This window comes from Ambystoma mexicanum, chromosome 5p (assembly GCF_040938575.1).
Source record: "Ambystoma mexicanum isolate Mex_15411 chromosome 5p, UKY_AmexF1_1, whole genome shotgun sequence".
NCBI classification, from domain to species: Eukaryota; Metazoa; Chordata; class Amphibia; order Caudata; family Ambystomatidae; genus Ambystoma; species Ambystoma mexicanum.
In genome coordinates this window covers 1,188,159,804-1,188,174,882 of record NC_090930.1, presented here as the reverse complement: position 1 = coordinate 1,188,174,882, position 15,079 = coordinate 1,188,159,804, and the positions used below count along the sequence as shown (strand labels likewise).

General features: G+C 47.0%; 1 protein-coding gene across 1 annotated transcript in view; it reads right to left on the bottom strand.

The window, feature by feature from the left end:
• Positions 1 to 15,079, bottom strand: part of TERT (telomerase reverse transcriptase) — a 679,541-nt gene that overhangs the window by 328,891 nt on the left and 335,571 nt on the right. Inside the window, exons 8-9 of the mRNA XM_069613652.1 lie at positions 13,342 to 13,427; positions 11,715 to 11,828 (exon numbers count right to left, since the gene is read on the bottom strand). Of these exons, the coding sequence (XP_069469753.1) occupies positions 11,715 to 11,828; positions 13,342 to 13,427 (200 nt within the window). The remainder of the gene's footprint in view (positions 1 to 11,714; positions 11,829 to 13,341; positions 13,428 to 15,079) is intronic.

Below are 15,079 nucleotides of genomic sequence, written 5' to 3'. Positions count from 1 at the left end.
TTGCCTGGTGGCAGACTCTGCAGTGCCTCTCCGGCCACATTTTGGGCCATTAACGGAACCAGGAACCCGAGAACGCGGCAAGGAGATACCCTGACTGCAGCTGCCGCACGGTATGAAAATGGCGGACTTGCCGCGCTGGCCCCGTCTCGCTGATCAGATGCCTGTAGTGTCGCCTTCAAGGCTGCCCGCCTACCGGCTTTCTTCTGGGTTCCCCAACAGTGCCCGACTGCGCTCCTCCCCCAGACTGCACCTGTGTCATGTGCGCGTCCTAGGTCTGTCTCCGGCCAAAAGCCTGACCTGGACCCAGCTGCCTTGCGGCATCTTCCTGAGGAGACCTCCCATCTCGACGCCTCCAACCTGCCGTGGCCCCATCTGCCTTTTCTTTTTTCTTCCGGGGGCTGAACCCGTGGTCTGCGGGAGGTGTCGGCACCTGCTGCTGAGTCCTCAGAGCCCGCCTCATCTGGTCGCATGAAGCGGAACGGGCCCCCCTCCACCATGGCTGCTGGTCTCCACCTCTGGGGAGCGGGGGATGGGGAGGCCGCGATCCGGCATTGCCACGGGGGGTGGTGCCCCCACATCTCCCACTAATCTTTGGTTGCGACTCCCGGCGCCCGAGGGGTAGGTCCTCAGTGGGCAGCAGCTGCGCCTTGTTGCCACGGCCCCAGCCTCTGGGGGCAGTACATAGTGCCCTCAGACTTGCAGTGGGCCCCAACTTGGCCGCAGCGGCACCTCCTCTTGCGCCCCCCATGGAGCCTCACCACCAGGAACGCAGCTGTGGCCCCCCCGCTCAAGGAACAAGCTACCAGGGGTCCACCCTTCTTCCTGGAAGTGGGCCTTTTCATCGCCTGACCCCCCCACCACCTATGCTGTGGCCCCAACTGTGACCCAGTGGACCTTCCATTGGTAGGGGAGATCCACCAGAGACCACCGAGCTGGTTTCCCTTTCCTTGCCACCCGGGGCCCAAGTTGCTCCCTCCTCAAACTACGGGGACCCAGAATCTGTAGCAGTCTGGCAGAAACAACTCTTCTCGACTTCCTAGGGCACCCCTGCCCACCCTCAGTCGCAAACAGATCGGAAAATTCTGTCCTGCACGTCTCCCTCTGGGGACACCCGTCACCAGGTGACTAGAGCCTCTGCAGCAGCCACAGGTTTGAGTGCCCCCAGCTCCTTTTACCCCCACTCCTGTGTGCTACTCACCTCCCCACCACAGAACAAGTACCAACTGACCTGCCCCACCTGTGCTCTTCCTGGGGCGCCCCGGCCCACCTTACTCCCCCCTGCCGCCATTAAAACAAGGATGTGTAGCCCCTCATCCAGCACCCTAGGGCCTGCCTACGACTCAACAGACTCCGTACCCCTCGTCTAATAGGGGCACCCTCACACTATTTTTGCTGGGGATCACCTCTTGCTCCAAAGCCATGGCTAAATCTCTGAAGCCCTCTAAATCAGCGGAAAATTCCACCATGCTCCTGGCAACAGGTAAGTGGAAGAAAGCTGACCCGGTAAAACTCACTCTTCAAAAAACGTCAGATGAGAAAGGGACCCTTGCAACTAAAGAAGACCTCCAAGTGGTCATGTCCGACATCAAGACAGAGTTTAGGTCCTGTATGTCAGAACTCACTGCCAAACACGAACAAACAGATCAAAGGGTCAGCGACATCGAGCACAGGATGGGGGGAGTCTGAGAACTTAGCACAAGAACACTCCAATTCCTTAGCCGAAGTCCAACGCACAATTCAGACCCTGATGGATAGGACGGAGATCCTCGAGTACAAGCAGGATTTGGAAAACCGCGCCTATCGCAATAACCTGCGCATACAGGGGGTTCCCTCCTCTATCTCAGAAAGGGTGCTAGCCGAGTATGTGGGCAACTTTTTCCAGTCGCTGCTACCGAACTTAGATGACACTCAGCTGTTACTCGATCGCACCCATAGACTGCGTCCTCGCCGGGGCCCCGACTCAGACTCCCCCAGATGTTATCACAAGAGTCCATTTTCACACCACCAAAGAGGCTATATCAGGGATAGGTCGCACCCTTAATGAGTTATCATTCCAGGGCTCCCCTCTCCAGATCTTCCAGGATCTCTCTCCCTTGACACTACAGGAGCGCAGAGTGTTGCGCCCCCTCACAACCTTCCTTCGAGACCAACAGATCCGCTACCGATGGCTATACCCCACAGCTCTACAATTCACACACAATGGAACCCCGCGAACCACTAGCCACCTCGAGGATGCAGCGTCCATCCTGTTCCCTGGCTCCCCGGGGGGGCACGGGATCCTCCTCTCCAGGCTGAAGGACTTCCAAACTGAGCGTAGCCTCCCCTAAGCCTAGGCGCACTCCCTGGACAAGAGTGCAGAGAAACCGAAAACCTAAATGAAAAGCTACAGAAGCCTTATAGCACACACAGCGCTGGAACCCAGCTTTCTTGAGCCTGCTGCGGACCCCATGCGGTCCATACCCTCCCCCATGGTGGATGCCACCGTTTTACCTCTGGAGCGTGACCCAACTACTTCAGCTAATGACAGCCTGGGTGGGGGGGGAGACTCTGATAAGTTAAAGTCGGGCCCCCTGGCCACAGTTCTGGCCCCCTGTTGGAGGCCATTGTTTGAAGGTCATATCTCAACTTGAGAACCCGAAGCCACTTGCCCCCCACAATTATAGCTGACACCACCCCCCATCAATCCTCCCGCCCACGGCAAGAGGACCTAGAGGGCCAACACCCACACCTAAAATGAAAGTTCACCACTCTAAATGTCCGGGGTCTAAACTCCGCGCCAAAGAGGAAGTCGATTCTGCAAAGGCTGCAGGACGAGAGAACTTCTGTTGCCTTCCTGCAAGAGACCCACTTGATCCCGGCAGACTTCTCCCGCCTGTGGAGCGGACCCTTTCCTCTACAGGTCTTCGCCTCTAATGGCACCAAGAAGGGAGGCACTGCCATACTTTTCACAAAGGAACTGAAACCGCAGGTCCTAGACTCATTACGTTGCCAGGAGGGCCGCTTCATTGCGATCAAATGCATTATTTTTGGCCAACTTTATACCCTCATCTCAGCCTATGCACCGAACGAGCACCAGGAGGGGTTCTATCGGGACTTGGAGGAGTCGCTCCTCCCATTCATTGAGGGGCAAGTCATCATTGGGGGAGATTTGAACGGGGCCCCAGATCCACTCAAGGACAGATCGTCCCCCCCTTCATCAAAGGACCTAAGATTGGCAAAAGATCTGCTCCACCTGTTTCAAACGCTGAATGACGTTGACTCCTGGAGGGTGCTATTCCCAGTAGAGAAGGACTTCATCTTTTACTCATATGTGACCGCACCTTCTCCAGGATTGACTTAGTGCTAGCTTCCCCCCAGATCCTGGCCTTCACGGATGATGTTACTATAGGCCCTTGGATCCTCTCTGATCATGCACCGGACTCTCTAATCCTGCAAGCTCACAACCCCGACCCCTACCCGTCGCCAATGGACCTTGTATGACCCCATCTTAGGCGACATTTCAGTGAGGGGCTCCATTGCCAGAACTATAAAGAACTTCTACATGGAAAATCACAATGAGGACACCGGGATGCCATGAAAGCGGTGCTTAGAGGGGAGCTGATCGCCCAAGGCGCGGCCTTCCACAAACGAAAACATGCGGCCTGTGCCGTCCTGGAAGCCGCGGTCCGAGAGGCGGAAACCATACATAAACATAAGGGCTGGTCCCCGAAATCCTACAGGGCCTTAGAGGTGGCAAGGAAAAGACTGGAGGTGCACTACGCTGACGCCACGGCTCACCTATTAACCAGAACGAAACAATGGTACTATGCCAACAACAATAAGGCCAATAAGCTGCTGGTAAATAAACTGGCCAAGGTGAAGAGGAGAAACACCATTCTGGCCTCTGTGATTCTCAAGGGGTGGTCCAATTCGCGGAACGCCAGATGCTCTGCCTGGCGGTTGCCCATCAATCAGAGATAACGGCGGAGCCGAGGAACCCACTCGAACAACAATCTTACATTCGAGAGGCAGCTCTCCCGCCTCTCACTCCCGTGGCAAGGGAATCGCCCATCACAAGCAAGGAAGTTGAGGAGGCTATAAAAATCTTGAGGCAATCTTGAGGCCTGGGGCCCCCGGCCCAGACGGTTTCTCCACCCGATTTTACAAACTCTTCCGCTCGCACCTGGTGGCCCCCTTAACCCAGCTCTTCAACTCGTTCGCTACCACAGGGGATATCACCCCAACTAAGCAGGAATCCACTACTGTCCTTATCCTCAAGCCCGGAAAGGATCCCAAGGACAATAGCTCGTATAGACCCATCTCACTATTAAATCTAGACACCAAAATGTACTCCAAGGTTTTGGCCAACCGCCTCGCGCCCATCCTCCATGGCATTATAGACCCAGACCATACTGGATTCATAACCCATAGGTCAACAGGGGATAATAGCCACAGAGCTCTGAACCTAATAATGATCGCCACCCAGGAAGCACAACCACTCGCCCTACTGGCCCTAGATGCAGCCAAGGCCTTTGATAAGGTGGACTGGACCTACCTAAGCCTTACCCTTGAAGACTTCAGCTTTGGGCCGATCTTTCAGAAAATAGTCCTGGCCAATTATCAATCCCCTAGCACTCGGTTGAGAGTCAATGTCCTCTTGTCGGAATCGATCCCCCTCACATGTGGAACGAGACAAGGATGCCCCTTGTCCCCCCTACTCTTCGCCTTGGCCATGGAGCCTCTGGCCCAATGCATCCGTCAACATCCCCGAATCAAGGGCCCTCGGATAGGCCCCGCCAATCATAAGATTGCTCTTTACGCCGATGATGTGCTACTGACCATCACTGACATTACGGCCTCCTTGAAGGCGGCCCTGGCTGAAATTCGAAGTTTCGCGAGGGTATCAGGCTTCACCAACAACTTTGGAAAGTCAATGGCCCTAGGGGTGGGCCTAAGCCCAGGCGAAAAAGAAGCCCTAGTAGCGCAAAGCCCATTCCAATGGAGCACCAACTCCATTCCTTACCTGGGGGTCTGGATCCCCACCCAACCAGCGAAAGTATACCAGACAAACTTTCCCTCTCTCTTCGAGTAACTGGAAAGGGACCTCACCCGATGGCAGCCACAGGAGATTTCCCTTTTGGGCCGCATTACAGCATGCAAGATGAACCTCCTCCCACGGTTCCTCTATGCCTGCTCCGTCTTACCTATCTGAATCCCACTCCCCCCCTCTGCAGCGGCTCCAGAGAAAAATGATCGACTTTTTCTGGACAGGCAAGGAACCGCGCATCCCTCGAAGAACTATGATGGGCAGCATAAAATTGGGAGGTTTGGGGGTCCCGGACCTCCGCAAATACCAAATTGCAGCACAGCTGGCTCACTTCCAAGCATGGGGCATCGCCTCGGGGTGCCCGAAATGGGTGGAGACCAAATAATCCCTTCCCCTCTGCTTTCTCCCGTTCATTCCCCTCGCCCTGCATCGCTCTTGGCCACGCTTGCTGACCTCCTCGCTCAGGGCTTGGGACTGGACCCGCAGACACAAAGGTATCCCAGGGGTGCTGAGCACTTTCTCCCTTACCTTTCTCAACCCAGCCTTCCCCCCGGGCTCCTGTCCTGCGTATTTTAGGAATTGGGTGGCAGGAGGCCTTGAATCGCTGGGGCAGCTCTTCAAAGGGAGATGCCTCTTGCACCTTTGAGCAATGCAAGGTAACCTTCCAACTCTCAGAAAAGGATAGATTCACCTACGCCCAACTGAGACACTGGTGCTCCCACCCCGAGACCAGAGCTGCAGCAACACGGGCCCCTGCTCCTTTAGAGCTTACGATACAAGACCTGCTGGCCCATGGCAAGATCTCGGTTCTTTATAAACGATTGCAAGAGGACCCCCTCTGCAGCAAACCCTCTTACATGGCCTTGTGGGAGGCAGACTTGGGTCACGCTATTGAGGACCATACCTGGATGGACATCTGGACGAGAACACGCACGGCCTCCCCCTGTATCACCAACCAGGAATGTGCCAACAAATTGCTCTTACGCTGGTACCTCCCCCTGCTACGTCTTCACCACTTCCACCAAGCACTGGATCCACATTGTTGGCACCTTTGCGGCTTCCCAGGATCCTACTTCCATATGTGGTGTACATGCCCTAAGGTAAAGGAGTTCTGATCCCAATGCCTTGCCATAATAAAGGATATTACCCAAGTCACAATACCACTGGCCCCCGAGCAGATCCTCCTGGGGATTCCGATCCCAGGCTCCTACCCGAGAACTGGAAGGCAAGCAGCATTGATAACTCAACTCCTGCTGGCGGCCAAAATCACTGTAGCTCGCACCTGGAGGCCCGCAGATGGCCCTCCGACGACCCTTTGGTGGGTACAAATTTGGGACATTTTAATTGCCGAATAGGTCACGGCAGCCAAAGTGGGCTTCCTTCATCGGTTTACGAACATCTGGGCCCCGCTGTTAGACTATGGCCAGACTTATGCGGCCCTGACCTATAAGCCATGCCTGATTGCGAGAGCACTTCACGTAGCCAACGAACACTCGTCGCCGGACCCGGAAACAGGCACCATCAGGGAATATCGAGGGTGGGATGGGGTACTTGTTAATGTGTAAGCATTTTGGGGGCAGTAAATGAATGTTAATGTATATGTTTTCCTGCTGCTGTATTATAAATAAACAAAGTTCAAAATAAATAATGAATGTGTGTTAGAAATCTTGCAGCAAATACAATTCCTCACTAAAGCAACAATGCAAAGACACTAACAATCACAAGCAATGGATTACCAAGAGCATATAATTCAAAAATGAATGGAAAATTTAAAACATGTTGCAGCCAAATGACATATGTAAAAGTTGCATTTTCTTAATTCCCATTTTAAATTACCCAAATGGTTTTTAATAAAAACGGGTGAAATACTCTGATTTGGAGTTTTTGGGTTGGGGGATAGATATATATCACAGGGACACTATAGAATTGAAAATAGGTCTCTAGCTATGAAACTGGATGAGTTATGCAAGATATAAAGAGGTGCGCTTTGACCAAAATGAAGCTGTGAAATAGGAAATGAAATAATTTGTGACAAGAACAGTTTTACTCTAAATTAGAGTATTCAGACTAGACCACCAAAGATGGACACAATAAAATCCAAGGTTGATTCGCGAATTCAACCCTGTAACCCCAGCGCCCAACCCTGGTGGAAACCAGTCTGATCACGCGATATAGGACTAATGGCTTAGGATTACACAAGACAAAATTGAAAAGAAATGGCACTAGCACTTTAGAAAGTCCCGGGTAGGGTGCACAGATAATTCTAACAGTTTTTAACAAGTTATTAGGATAAGGATAGGATGGCTTAGAGAGTGGGATAAGGACAAAGGCAAGACAAGATTATGGGTTTCTATGGGCTAGGGATTATACTCACAGTCCACTTTTAGTTTTGGAATTTTTGGACCGTCTGGGCAGCACACAGCTGTGCGCCTGGCAGAGGAAAACAGCTGGGCCATTCTGGTCACCGGATGGCAAGGACGGAGGAAGGGAAATTCTGGTCACTGGATACTAAAGGTCAGCTGGACGGCAAGATGGCAGCGGGCATGCAGTTAGTGGGCAGCAAGCCAGGCTGGTTTCAGGATACAAAAGGTACCACAGCTTTCCCCTTTGATTATTTGGGATTTTAGTGGATTTTTTCTGGATCAATAATCTTGCTGGGAATAGGAATCGTCTATGCTTGGGTTTTGCAGTGGGCCCTGGAGTAGGGTCAGCAATTCTTTGGCCTTGTAGTGGGACTGGAATCTGGTTGGAGCAGATCAGGAACGCAGCGCAGGAACTTCAGTTAGAGTGTGTGTCTACAGTTTTGGCAGGGACAAAGTGACATCATCAAAGTATATGGCTGGGCAGGCTTAGCTAAACACACCTCTAACCCACGGGAATGGCCAGGGGTTCTAGTTGCCACCTCGCTCTCACCTGGTTGGTGTTCAAAGCAGGAGGGCAGATTTATGATGCGAGTTTACAATGTTCAACAACCTCCCACAGTTATTTTAGCCAAAATCTGATTTTGTCACAAATGGTACATTTATACAATTGAAATCTCTTAGCAAATTATATACACAGGTTACATATTTTATGTAGAGCATAGCATTCCAACTCTGTAATCCATGAGACATTGTTTCGCCCTTTTAATACTTTTTGGTAATTTTGAGTATGAACGATTCAGCCTAAAATTCCATAACTTTATACACTTGTGTGGATTAACATATGGGATGCAAGTATAAAAATGTGCATTGGCATCATGGATACTTTCCTTGTAATCCCTGATTCTTTGCCATTTCGATTCCCAAAGGGTCAGTGGATTCTACCATGTCTTCAATGAAAGGCCATAAAATCACTTTTAAACTGCACAATTATTACATTTTTACAAAGTCTTGCTGCAGAGATAAAAGTCTTTACATTTTTATTAATAAATAGTCTTCAGAAGCAAATGGCAGCCCTTTGTCTGTCACTGGACCATTTTTTCTTTCTTCAGCTGCCACCAACTGTCATTTCCTTCAGAGAAAGGTGGGGGTTTTCAGCTTGATTGAAGGTTTATTGCACCTTCCCCACTTATCATTTCCTTGTCCTGGAAATTCCATTGTCAGTGGGTTCACCCTAGACTAGATTCTGTCCAACCTCATAATTATCACTGAGGTGTTAGTATCTGCTGAGAGTGGCCCTTCCGTTGGTTGAATCCCCCCCACCCAAGCAGAAACCTATTTTCCTTTTGAAACTTGCAAAATCCTGCCAATATAGTTTTAACAGTTTTACTTTCTTATATTTGGTCTTGAATTAAACAAGCCAGTTGAATAAAATAACCCATGTGTATATTTTCCCCAGCAACACACCAGTTCACATTGCTAGATAATGGCAGGCTTTCATTCAACAGTTTACTTTTAAAATGGGCCTTTCTCTCCTTGAGTTTGCAAAGCCCATTTTACATGTGTGGTGAAAAGCTGATATTTCTTTTTAAATTCGGTTTTGCATCTCCCTCTGGATTCCCACACTGTCTTGCAGCTATAGTTATTTCTTGTATGCAGGAGTTTTGTTTGAAGCACAGATGCCTTGAAATTGACATGGCTCAGATAGCTGGAGTTTCTTTTGAGCTGCTGATCTTTGATACATTAGAAAGAAAATGAACGCGTTTTCCCCTGCACGTAAAAGTGGAGTTCCTTGGTGATTTTTCTCAGAGTTGCTTTGACAGGGCCTGTCATTCAGGAATAATGCCTGGTTTTGCTGAAGCACAATGAGATATGAATGTGCAAAGTCGGGGCCTTATTAATCACAGTGGTTTCAGGAAGAGCAGATGAAAATAGCGTCAGCAGCATTATTCTAAAGGTGAAAAAGTTTCCTTTTTAATGGGGATTTTGAGCTGGCAGCAAGAAAGCGCTGCTTTTTCACTCTGTTTCTTACGTATATGTAAGAACACACTGGCAAGCTCCCTTAGTGTGTCCCCTTGTTCCATCCTGCCCAATATATGCTTGGCAATATGGTGTAAGCATCTTTTTTTTGTTGGTGCACAGCGCAGTTTTGAGTTCATGGTGCTCACTGGAACCAGCACAACCATTTCACTGTTTCTGGTGAAGCGCAGCTTGGTTTTGGAGAAATTCTGTTCAGTTGGTAATGTAGCCCACAAGATGCAGATGGCCAGAGACCACAGTGCCTTTGCAGTCAGACGAGACGATAGAGACATTTTATGATGTATCGGAGGGAGGTCATGAAGTTCGAGGATATTTGAGCTATTGATGTCTAAAATGGGAGATGCGTTACTGCAGACGAGGTGAAGGTGGGAGGCAGGTAAAGTGTATTACAGCTATAGCGTACCATAAAAAGGTGTCTAGAAATGCATGGTTACAACTGATTCAATTATATGTGACTCAGAGAGCATATCTGACCCCGAACAGAATAGCCAAGTTCAGCCAAGCAGCAATACAATCATGCACAAAGTGTGGAGAGATCAATGCATATCTGGTTCATATGTTCTGGGCCTGCACAGAGATTGGAATTTTCTGGGGAGAGGTAGCCCAAATGGTAGTACGGACTGATATCACCCTGGATATTGGATCCCCCCTGAGCATGTCTGCTGGAAGGCTTTACAAGGCCCAAAGGAGAGAGGCATGCGAGTAAGCTAAAGGATTTTGGCATTCATACTTGCAAAACGTAGGATAGCGATTGGATGGAAAGCACATATGAGGCCAGCGGAGAAGGTATGGTGGTCGGATCTGCTGAAATGGGCGAACGCAGAGACTGTGGTTTGGCAAGATGCAGGGGGTCGGTACACGGAATATGGCGATGGACAGGTGGATGCCTGGAGGCAGTTAATGACAGAGCTGGCCACCTCTTAACAGGGTGCTATAGTACTGAAAAATATTCCCATACAGGAGGAGACTGATGCTCATGTACCTGGAAATGTATAGAGTTGCGAGGCAGTGGCATTACTGAGTGCGTAGTAGGCCAGGGAAGGGGTGGGGGAAGGTGGAGGGAGGGCAAGGAGCAGACAACCAATACTGGATGCGAAATGTGATGAATAGGTCTATGCAAATCTGTAAGTTACAGTGTTTATAAAATAATAAAAATTGTTTAAAACAAAATCTTTGTGTGCGTGTTCGTACCAATAATACAGTAGAACTGTCATTAGTGTCAAACTCTGTAACAATTGTATCACAAGCATCTACCAACAAAGTAGAGGCCTTTGAAAAGTATTTATAAGTAATCCTGTGTGTGTTGGTGAAGTGATCGAAGTATTTTAAGACATGCCTTGTGTAAATAATAAATATATTACATGCATTACTCACCGTAACAGCCTTTCTGATGATTATATCTGCTTAGATTCAAATGCTGTGCATATAGTCTGACATCTAGTGGTAATCGCAGAGTATTGCATCTTTCTTTCGAGGATCGAAATGGGACGTCGACAAGGGCGTGCTTGTAACAGTCATTTGATCGAATGGCAAAACGTTTGAGTCAAAAGGATTGAAAAACATTTTTTTTAATGCATTTTTTTTGTTTCATTTTTTTAAATTTAACATAGTTTAAAAAAATGTTTTTTTAAAAGAAAACCGGGGGTTGAGGGGGACCCCCCCATAAAAAAAATGCATTCCACACTTTTCTTTCAGTCCTTTTGACTCGAAAAAATGCCATTCGATCCTTTGTGTTTCGACCCTTTCACCTATAACAACTTGTAACACTATCCGTAACGTGGCGTGTAGTGTACCCAAGATCCCTCATGCGTCGACGTCCCTCCGATTGTGTTATTTCTGCCGTGAGGAAAACTAGAGCCTCTCTTATATACTCATATAGTCACCATTTTGCTTGAAATGTGGCCTCCCCTGCTCAGCTGCACTGCAGAGGTAAGGAAATAGGATGGGTAGGCTACAGTCACCATTATTTGGTCCCTAATCAGACAAATTTTGTTAAAGCAGGTACTTTCTGATACTGCCTGCTCTTTCTTGCCTGACATTTATCAAAGCTTTTTTTATAAATGTAGGCTTTAGGAGGTATTTACAAAATAGCTTAAAATGCTACAGATGCAATACTCAGCTTTTTCAAAATGTTCTCCTAAGAAATGGTTTTGGAATAAGTAAGATGAAGGAAAACCAACAAGAACATGTGCAAAGGTCGGCAAGAACAGCAAAGAATGTAACTTATAATGTAAAAATAAGGACAATTTCAAACATTGCTGTCACTAGAAAGAACAAAAAGAATTTACCCGTCCTGTTGTATTCCACTGAAAAAATTGTTTTCCATGTCACCATAGCATAAACTGCAAAGAACTGTTGATAAGATCGAGCCTTGTGGGATTCCACGACACTGTACAAAACACCTATCAACGTGGTAAGGAAGATTCAAGTCACAATTCACGGCAGGATATTGACATATCAGTTTTGATTAAACCACTTTGGAGGCATAATGTTATTAAATAATGGCTCACATGTACGAGAAATAATGAACACCTTCAAAATAGAAAGATACTGAGCTACTAAGCATATTAGCCAGTCTCATTCTAAACACCAAAACTATTTAGCTAACAATTACTGTATTCTGTTTGGAATAGGTGCAGGAATTTAACTCTCTGACAAGTGCTTTAATCCAAGTAATGTTACTTATATAAACGTCTAAAAGTTATGCACATTGTTTAGTTATACTAGTATACGTATTCAATAACTCTAAACAATTTAAGGAATGATGAAATATAGCACTGGCAAAACCGACAGGTCTCTCTTGTCAAATGCCAAGTCCAGCCTCACCATGTGCAAGGTATAATCCCACATGGGCAGCTGCCGCCATTTTATGCCAGGTGGTGACTCATAGGACTATCATATGCCAGGTATAATCAACAAATGCTAAGGCATACACTCCCAAGTGTTACCATTATATGTAGTCTCCCATCCCTAATAAGGCCTCCGTATGCCAGATATGTGCAGGTGTTATGACATTCCAAGTGAAAAACCCACATTCCACAATAATAGCATCATTTGCCTGGTAAGTCACCATAAGTAAGATATAGGCTCCCAGCTGCTGCCATCATGTTCAGCCTCATATGCCCCAGTAACACCATTGAATGGCTGGTATAGTAGTCACCAGATGCTAAAGATGTACTCACATGTGCATGTGCTGCCATCACATCTAACATTCTCTAGTAGTGCCTTTAAATACCTGCTCTAGTCACCATATGTAAGCTTTACCCAAACAGCTCTGAAGAAGTGCGCCTTACTGGACACAAAAATAGGCATGATTCTAAAGGATGGAAATAAATTCACTAAAAACAACCGGAAAATGGCAGCTGCCTAAAGGAAGAACTTCATCTGAGCGCAAAACTATCAGAGCATTGCAAAACCACCAAAAGATAACCGCTTCAGTCCCATCACCAAATCGGAATTCTTCAAAGTAGTGTCTGCAAGCTAAAAAGCAGGATCGCCAACAGACCCATGCTCTCCAGACATCTACAGTTAATCCTGAGCCAAAAACGCACACTACATTATACTGTACACACATTTCTTCATGATTGGCACAAAGTATGTTAACTAGGGAATCTTGACAACACACCTTGCCAAGAACATAACATGCCACCCATAAGATTCAAAGTAATACTGGAAAATCGCCAGCATAACCTGCCTGGCTAGTTCTACACATAGATGCACTAAAGGCCAATTCTTTAAAATGAGTGATCTCATCATTAATATACCATGGCAGTTTTCGGATTCGTTGAATGCATCACAGCTGTTAGAAACCCCTTCTAAGTACTAACCTACAGCATTTTAAGTTGACAATTTAACTGCATCTCTGCTTTTGTTTAGAGCACAGAATATCAAACATGCAGACTTTTATACACTCACTTGTCACCAACTTTAAGGATATTGTTAGTGATCATTTGTTGAAAAAACTGTAATAGATTCCTTGAGTTCTCATTCAGATGAAGAGCCTGAAAGAAAACCAGCAACAGGTACTTTAATAATCTTATATAAATTCCACTCCAGTGTCTCCCAATGTTTCAAGTTCTTCACATATTACAATACTTTCTTTATATGCCATATGGCATAGAGAACTCCTCTCAATGTATTTCCCAAACTATTAAAATACATTGCATTCATAAGCAAAAGGCTACGTACTAGGTTTCTCAGAATCACATGATAATCATTTGGTTATGACTGTTTGCAAGACATAAATAATAAAGGCATAATCATTATATCATGGTCTGCTGAAAGATTAAACATCATTTTACTTCTCAAGTATTCATTAATAATGTTTTGATACAGCAGATATCAGTTTCTCTTTCAACTTGCACCTTTTTAATTCTTGAGTTTGGGAACCCATCATTTGAACTGACCGAGGAATATCTGTAATGGGGATATATTACAGTGTTTTAGACTTTGTAGTTATGGCTATGATGGGCTCTGTGGTGAGTTCCAAGTCTGTATGTTTTGGGAATGCCACATTGTGCCACCCCAGATGCCCCTGTTGGAATCCCAAAGCCGCATTCATGGGGTGGAGAGATTTAGGCGGATCCTGAGTTCGGATTCGCAACCCCATTCGGGTCCACAGAGTCCACAAATTCACAGGATATTTTGAAAATACTAGTAAAACAAATTAACAATAAAAAACATTTTAACCCCCTCCCATGTACTTACAAACTCAAGCAGGCAAGTGTGAACAGGCAGCCAAGTCTGCCATTAAAACATCCAAATAAGAAAAGAAATGACTGCAAGCCATGGCTTTTGGCCAGCCCACTGACACACCACATGGCTCTGTGAGGGAAAAGAGAAGCCCTGCAGCCCAGGTGCAACCAATGAAGACACACTACATCAAAGGGAAGGAGAAACTGGCATTTAAAAACAATAATCCCAAGAAGGGATTGTGGGTCCATGGGAGAGCTGCATGGAAGAAGACCCACAGCTGGAAGGCTTGACAAGCAGAAAGGCAAAAAGTATAGTTCACACATGTGCATTTTGTCAGTCCCCGTCTACTGACACACCAGCAGCTGAAATGTGTTTTGTCAACATACCATCTACAGACTAGCATGCGCATTCCAGAAACAGAGTCTGCTGTAATCAAATATTTGATATTTATATAGCGCTAGTAAACCTTGCAGAATTAACTGCATCTTGGCTCAGGTGGTACTACAAATGCTTGTCTCCAAAGGAACACGACAGCAAAGCTCTACAGCTTGTACATTTCTATGCAACCAACGTTTTAAGGGATTTTGGAAATCCCACAAGCTCTGAGATGCTACGAAGTTGCAAGGGAAAAAAGAGTTCCATAATTTTGGACCATACACTGAAAACCTTCAGTCACCTCTCGAAGAACAACAATACGAAGGAACACCAGGCAACCGCTTGTCAGAGGATCGATGGGGTCGATTTGGTTGATACCAATTCAGTTTATTAGCCAGGTAAAATTAAGAAAGGTTAAACATGCATCTGAAAACCAGGCACAGGATCTTGACGTTGATCCTCTCCTGCACTAGATGCCAATACAGGGACCTGCACAGTGCTGAGATATGTGTTCTTTTGGGAACTTTAAATACAAGCCGGACTGCGGCATTCTGGGCAACCTGTGATTAAGCTATTACCCATT